General features: G+C 47.6%; 1 protein-coding gene across 1 annotated transcript; it reads right to left on the reverse strand.

Annotated features, from left to right (window-relative positions):
* Positions 1–3,789: 3,789 nt before the first annotated feature.
* EGR1 (early growth response 1) lies at positions 3,790–7,060 on the reverse strand. Its single transcript, XM_067534728.1, has 2 exons — positions 6,631–7,060; positions 3,790–6,052 (listed from the first exon to the last, which is right to left on the reverse strand). The coding sequence occupies exons 1-2, from the start codon at positions 6,854–6,856 to the stop codon at positions 4,755–4,757; spliced, it is 1,524 nt and encodes a 507-aa protein (XP_067390829.1). The 5' UTR covers positions 6,857–7,060; the 3' UTR covers positions 3,790–4,754.
* Positions 7,061–7,671: the final 611 nt, after the last annotated feature.

Here is a 7,671-nt window from a genome sequence, read left to right on the forward strand (position 1 = left end):
AAAATACCAGGCAAATGTATTTAATTTGTGCGCTGTGTTTGTAAATGTCTTGAGTTTTCCCTTTATTATCTTTTACACAAATGTTTTTCCATCTATTTTATGCCTATGCAGAAACTTAAAATTTGCACTGAATATTTTGGGGCCCCTGTACCACCCCTGCTAGGATAAAAATATTCAATTTTTTTTTTAATCCTTAGCTTCAGATAGACAATGCTGTATGTGATTTAAATTTATATTTTTGTTCTGTGCCCTGTGTGAAAATTTTTTTGACTGAGGACAAAGGTGGCTCCCACTCAGCAGTCACCTAGCTGGCAGTCTGAAAAATACTAGTGTTTTTAGTAGTAATAGACAATCCTTCAAAAAGTCTGAGATTGGGGTTCAGTTAATTTTAATTTGAAGTTCCACTAGGTATCAAATGACTATCCAAATTAGCCCTCTTTTAATGTGTGTCTACAGCCCTCCCTCCCCACACAACCCCCTTCCCTTAACTGGTCCCATTCCACCATTTTAAACAGTTTTCTGATGAGGGAAGCCCAATAGCCCATTCCTCGTCTGCCTCTTTAGAGCAGCGGTTCTCAACCGGTGGTACTTCGAAGAAGGCTGGGTGGTACGCGAGCTGTATCGCGCCGCCGAATCCACCGCCAAAAGTCCTCCCCCCCCCCGCCGCGAAACCCCGCCGCCACCGCCAAAAGTGCCCCCCACTCCCCCACCGCCACTAAACCCTGCCGCCAAAAAGGTACTCAGGAAAAAAAGGTTGAGAACCGCTGCTTTAGCCAGAAAACATCACTGGTTTTCTTCACTTCTGTATGGGGTAGCCTGATGAATCAGCTTCCCTCATATCCAATCTCAGGATGGTTAGAAAGAACATGAAGCTTTCACAGTATTTTAGTCCTTTTCCTGGAAGGCATAGACTTGTTCTGTCATTTTTGCATTCCCAGTTCCAATTTTGAAATTAAACTGAAATTGAAAAGAACTGAGCCAAACACATTACAAAAGATTTGGTGTGGTTCAGTTCTAAAATGGGCAACAGTTTAGCACAGTGGAGCGTGTTTTGGGAGGAGGGGAGAAAGGAGAACAATTCATATTTTTATTCAGATAATTTCAGCTATGTCTAAGCAGCAATTATATAAATAGTAACTCACCACTATGCCACTCCTGTTCATGGATTTCCTTGATCTGATGTGGGTGTGCTTGGCTCTGAGATAAAAAGTAAATTCAACATGGGATTTAATTAATTCTTTGATCTTTAGCCATTGTACAGCAGACCAAACTTCAGCAGTTTCACAGACCTGAGTTTGTCTGTCAGCAAAGCCCAGCAAGGACAACTCATTTCCTGAAAAGAAGTAGTCAGTCGAGATGGTAGAGGATTGTTTAGAGAGCCAACTGTAAACTCCACTTTCTTCCCACAAAGAGAAATTTATTGCCAGGACAGCTTCCCAGATACTGGGAAAGAGACAAATACCCTTGACAAAAAATACAGGGGTTTACTGCAGTGAGCTCTGAAGCTGCAGCTTGTTCTAACGCTTAAGGCTAATCATACTCTAAAAGGATGCATAGTGGCAAATTATGGATGAGTGATATTCTACGGGGTAAAGTTTCACCTGCTCTGGTGTCATTTAGAGCCTGATTAATTCTAAAAATGAAAGAGGATTTACACTTTGTTAAAATCACAGTGCTCCTGAATGTCAGAAACAAGTGCTGAAGATCAGTTTTAAGATCTCCAGCACAAGAGCGGAGGAAACTCAAGCAAGATTCCCTCAAAGAGTCAACAGAGCTGACTTTGAAGCTATACTTGTTTTCAGCTACACTTGCTGAGAAGGTGTAGAGGTCACCACAGATGTTCATACCTTTGTCACTTCCAGAATTGATGACTCCAATATATTGTATATGGGAGCTGTGCTCTCAACTGAGTCTTAGTTCGTGGTATTTACAACCCACCTTCTTGAGCACTCAGCTTTTCCTGAGAAGGTTGGAATGAGGGATCATTGGTGTGCTGAGGACAAGCTATTGATGACCAGAACTTCAGTTGGGGTAAAGAGACATTGAGCAACACCTATCTACATCAGCTGAAGGTCAGACAGAGCACTTAACTTATTTTAATTCTGTTTCTAGCTGCCTAGAGTTCTGGCTATGCCTAGTCCTATATGTAAAAAAAAAATAATCACTAAGCCTAGCTCAGGGAGCTCTAGTCTGTTTGGGATCTTTTCATGCAACAGTAATCATGATTAATAACTAATGGCAAGAGTATTCAGTCACACCAGTTCTTTAGTCATATGAATGTCTGTGCACTTATGAATACTCATTGCTCTTCACTGAAGTTTCTCTACATTGTCATTTTTTTCTTCACTGAGGTGGCCAGACTGGAATGCTGCATTTCATATTTGCTTTCACCAAACCCAGATAGGGAAGGATCTTCCTTTTGCAAAACTGGCATGTATGATATATCCTGATACAAACACCTAACTAAATTGCTGTTATCAGCAGTATGCTTCCTAGGATTCTATCTATTGACTATGATTTAAATTATTCCCATCCCCACATATATTCATTATATATTTGCACACTAGATATAATTTTATTAACTTCCCATATTTCTAATCATTCCAGCTCCTTTTGTATGATTTCCCTCTTCTCACTTGTGTTCCGTACCCCTCCGCATTCACTACTAGCTATAAATACAAGAAATATGCTTGTTTTTCACATCTTTTACTGAGGTCAAACAGTAAGATTCTCTTCTATATTTAGCCCCTGACAAAACAGAATTAGGCAAATGACCCTTCCAACCAAGAGCACATCCAGGCTCAAGGCTTATATAAATATTTGACAAATGTGTAGTACACATAATTTATGATACAATCTACAGCTTTACTAATGATCTGGAGGATGGCATGGATTGCAACCTGAGCAAATTTGCAGATGACACTAAGCTGGGGGGAGTGGTAGATATGCTGGAAGGTAGGGATAGGATACAGAGTGACCTAGACAAATTGGAGGATTGGGCTAAAAGAAATCTGATGTGGTTCAACAAGGAAAAGTGCAGAGTCCTGCCCTTAAGATGGAAGAATCCCATGCACTGCTACAGAGTGCGGATCAACTGGCTAGGCAGCAGGGCTGCAGAAAAGGACCTGGGGGTTACAGTGGACAAGAATCATAGAATATTAGAGTTGGAAGGGACCTCAGGAGGTCATCTAGTCCAACCCCCTGCTCAAAGCAGGACTAACTTCAGCTATATCATCCCAGCCAGGGCTTTGTCAAGCCTCAGCTTAAAAACCTCTAAAGATGGAGATTCCACCACCTCTGTAGGTAGCCCATATCTAGGAAGCTGGATATGAATCAACAGTGTGCTACTGTTGCCAAGGCGGCGAACGGTGTTAGTAGGACCCTTGCCAGCAGATGAAGGGAAGTGATTATTCTCCTCTATTCAGCATTGGTGAGGCCACATCTGGAGTATTGTGTCCACTGCAGGGAGGATGATTCCGTGATGGTCTGTATTAATCCCTTAAATAGTAAGAGGGGTCATCAGAATTTTCTACCTCTTCCATACTAAGAGGATGAGAGTTAAAGATCTAACACTAATTAGTCCCATGCTACCCAACTGAGTTAAATGAGTTTGCACAACTCTGCCACAGCTCAAGACATCTCACCTTCTCTTGCACACACGCCTAATTTAGTTCCATGGAAGATACACCCAACCTACTGAGGAAAAAACAGCCCTTGAACTGAGGGGAAAGAGTCAAAGACATGGGTAAATATGTGTTTTCCACCTATCAGCCTTAAAGAAAAAATAAGCACTGTTTTGATATTTTATTTACTTTTTCCAAAGGGTATCATACACCAAGTATCCCATTGGCAGTAAAGCGCATTCAATGTGTTTATAAGCTAAACAGTCACTTTGTTTAAACAAAACACAATTACAAAGTAAAAATAAACCACAAAATGATGAACTGCATGTTCATAACATACAAAATTGCTGCCTACTTAGTAGGTAACTACAACATTCCAACTCCTGAATATATATTTATAAATTTACATTTCAGTAACAAAAATAGACTTTGAGAGGTTTTTTTTTGCTTACATTCTGTCCTCTAGCTCCTTCTCAATCTTTTTTTTCAGTCTCCTTTATATTCCTTGAATAAAATCCCTTTCTCCTTAAGGCTAGATGCAAAGCATCTATTCACACAAATGCATGATGTCAGCAAGGCTTCACAAAAAGGCACCAAGACTTGTAACTTTAAAAACAAACTTATGCCACATGAGTGTCTCATCAGGTGATATTTACATAACATCACTCTTACATGCTTGAATACAGAGTAAGTGCTGTTCTTCAAATAAGTTTAAAACTCATTACAGCATTGTCACTAAAATAGAATTACCATTTACAAAATATGGGCCTGCTAACTTCAAATAATACAATATGAATACACAAAGAATATTCACATCATCAATAGTACCCAAAGGAAAGCAAAACCATGGCACATGTACAATATACATTGTCTATGTATTTAATAAAAGTTCCTTTCTGCTTAGTGAAATATGTTTATGGGGAAAATTATATTGAAATTATATCCATTGTCCATGCAAATTAAGTCTTTTGACAGAAGTGGAGAATTTAAATGGCAGTTGTTTCAGGCAGTTGACGTTTAAAGAAAAGTTCGGCTGGCCTTGCTACTTTAATAACTGACAGTCTCAGCTGCTGACAGACTCCTGCAGTCTGCTAGTACCAATCAAATATTTTAACGTCTGTCTTTACAGTCTCAACAAATTTCAATTGTCCTTGGAGAAAAAGTTGATGACATTTCTGAAAGTGCTGAAGTCCCTTGTGATCGGAAAGAATTGGTAATCCCTAGTGATGGGAAAGTGGTAGACACTTGGGCCTGAAAGGTGGTGGTAACAGAAGGATATGTAGTTGCTACTGAGGGGGAAGGAAAAGTGGTGTGTGCTGGAGATGGGTAAGAAGAAGAAACTGGGGAGGAATATGATGTAGGTACTGGAGATGGGTAAGTGGTGGCAGCTGGAGATGGGTAGGAAGTTGTCATTGGGGAGGAGTATGTGGAAATCTGAGAAGCAGTAGAGGCTGGGTTTGCCTTTTCTGCTTTCTTGTCCTTCTGTCTCAGGTGAATTTTCGTGTGTCTCTTCCTCTCATCACTTCTGGCAAACTTTCTACCACAAATATCACAAGCAAATGGCTTCTCCCCCGTGTGGGTTCGGATATGAGTGGTCAAGTGATCGCTTCTGCTGAAATTCCTCATGCAAATACGGCACTGAAAAGGTTTCTGTCCTGTGTGAATCCGGATGTGCCGGGTCAGCTCATCAGATCTGGAAAACCTCCTGTCACAGGACTCCACTGGGCAGGCGTAGGGTCTCTCGTGAGGAGGGGTCTTGCTAGGGCGGTTGGGGTATTTTCTCATCCTGCTTGGCTTGATTAGCTGGGACTGATACGTAGTGTTTAGTGTCTTCGGATCTTGAGAGCCAGTCTGGGTAGCAAAAGCTTTGATAGTGGACAGGGGTGTGAGAGACGGCTGCTGGGGTCTGGTTTCTAGCGTTGGAAATGGTTTCTGATCAGCTGGGACCAGGCTGATCTCTCCCTGTTGCTGCGGGAATAAATAGTCCGGGATCATTGGCACCTGGAAGTTGGTTTTAGCAGTCGGATAAGCCGGGGGAGGGTACTGGAGAGAGGTACTGGGAGCGTTTGTGAAGGACTGGGTTTGTTGCTCAGGGAAAATCTCAGCGCTGGAATTGGGAAAAGTTGGTGCTGCTGAATAGATCGGGCTGTTGTCACTGGCCTGGACAGAGCAGCTCAGGGGTGGCGTCTGGGAGGATGAGGATGTTGGTGATGAAGAAGGTGTCGAAGTGGTGGGTGGGTTAGCCATGCCCACCAGCCCACTGACAAGGCTGAAAAGAGGCTCTGGCCAGAGAGTGTTGCTGCTGTTGGGGGCTGGTTCGAGAGAGAAGCGGCCGGTGTAGGTTATAGGCGGCAGCCGGGTTGTCTGATTGGGGTAGCTGGTTTCTGCCATGGTTTTCTCATTATTCAAAGAGATCTCGGGAAATGTGTCTGAAAAGAGAAGACTAGCGTTACTTCCAAGAGTTGCCGTAGCTGCCACCCCACCCCCAACTCCACCGCCGGGCTAGCCCTGCCCAGCCCCGCTACCTTCGGTCCCGCCCCTTGCTAGCCCTGCCCAGTCCCGGCCCTGCTATCCTCCGCTCCCCCGCTACCTGTGCCCAGCCCCAGCCCTGCTGCCCTCCACACACACCCCGGCTAGCCCTGCCCAGCCCCAGCGCTGCAACCTCCCCGAGCTAGCCCTGCCCAGCCCCCCCGGCTAATTAAAAATGGAGCGCTCCATATTGTAGTGCTCCTGGCAGCGCTCCAGCAGCAGAAAGCTCACAGCCCAGAGCAGCTGACGCACGTACAGAGAATCCCCCCAGCGCAGCAGCAAGGCTGATGCATCATTAGCAGCGGCGGAATCCCGAGCAAATGGCACCAGCCCTCCCCGAGCGCCCCTGCCGCTCCTCGGACGGTTCTGTTCCGAGCCCCAAGGACTCGGTGCGGGAGGGGTCATTTCCCACCGAGGGTCCCATATGCCCCCCGTCCGCCCACTCCCAACACCCCCGTAGGCAGAGCCTATCGCTTACCTGCCGCGAGGTGCTCGAAGTGCTGCTCTCCGGGCGGGTTGAACCCGCTGCTCTCAGGGGCCCCGCTGGAGGTGAGGAACTGGTGGCCGCCGCCGCTGAGGAGCATCATCTCCTCCAGCTTGGGGTAGTTACTGTCCATGGTGGGGGGCGAGTGCGGGAAGGAGCCGAAGGGGTCAGAGATCTGCAAGGGGGGCAGGAGCTGCATCTCCGCCTTGGCCGCTGCCATGGGGGCGGTGGGGACTGGGCTTTGCCCGGGGACACACGGATGCTGCCCACTAGGGGCCAGGCGGCCGGATAGAGGCGCCGGTTGCGCGATGCTGCTAGGCTGGCTGTGTGCTGGCTGGATCCCCTTCCCAGCAGCCCGGGGCTCCCCCCAGGCTCTGCCCGCTGGAAACGCTCGGCCCGCCCGCCCCGCTGGCCCGGGGCTCCCCCTGGCTCTCCCCGCTGGAAGCAATCGGCTCCTCGCCCGCCCCAGAGCTGCCCCTATATATCGAGTCCCCACCGGCTGCGGGCCGCCCCGGCCATGACGTACATGGCCATATATGGCGGACAGGAAACCCTTATATGGAGCCGGGCTGGAAGATCCAGTCTGGCGTCAGTAGCTGGCACTGGGGGAAGCCGGGTGGCGGGGGCCTAGCCCGGACAGGAACAAGAGCCCCGCGGCCGCCCCAGGCTCTTGCACCCCCACCCCATCGCTGTGTCTCTCTGTGGGGCAGCGCACGAACCCCCTAGCCGCTGTCCTCCTCGGGTCCCCGCCGCCGCCGTCCCAGCTCCGGACGCCGGAAGCCCCCGTCCGCAGAGTCCATATAAGGAAACAGCCTTATAAGTCCCGGTTCCGGCGGGAGCCTTCCTGCTCCTTATATGGAGATTCCGGCTCCGGGAGGGGGCGGAGAGCGGCGAGCCCGGCCGGGAGGGGGAGGAGTGGGGGGAGCAAGGCAAATGGAGCCAGGGAGAAGCCCGGAGCGTTTCTTTCAGCCCTGCAGAGCCGCCCGCTCTCTGGCTGGGGCTGGAAGAAGGAAGAGGCAGGCGGGGCTAGGGCAC

The sequence above is a fragment of the Emydura macquarii genome, unplaced genomic scaffold (assembly GCF_026122565.2).
Source record: "Emydura macquarii macquarii isolate MOO-44397 ecotype Brisbane River unplaced genomic scaffold, CSIRO-AGI_Emac_v2 contig_378, whole genome shotgun sequence".
Classification (NCBI taxonomy): Eukaryota; Metazoa; Chordata; order Testudines; family Chelidae; genus Emydura; species Emydura macquarii.

Coding starts and splice junctions, on each gene's coding strand:
- EGR1 (XM_067534728.1), bottom strand. CDS start 6,856: ATGGCAGCGGCCAAGGCGGAGATGCAGCTCCTGCCCCCCTTGCAGATC. Junction 6,053..6,630: donor CTTCGAGCACCTCGCGGCAG/GTAAGCGATAGG, acceptor TTCTCTTTTCAG/ACACATTTCCCGAGATCTCT.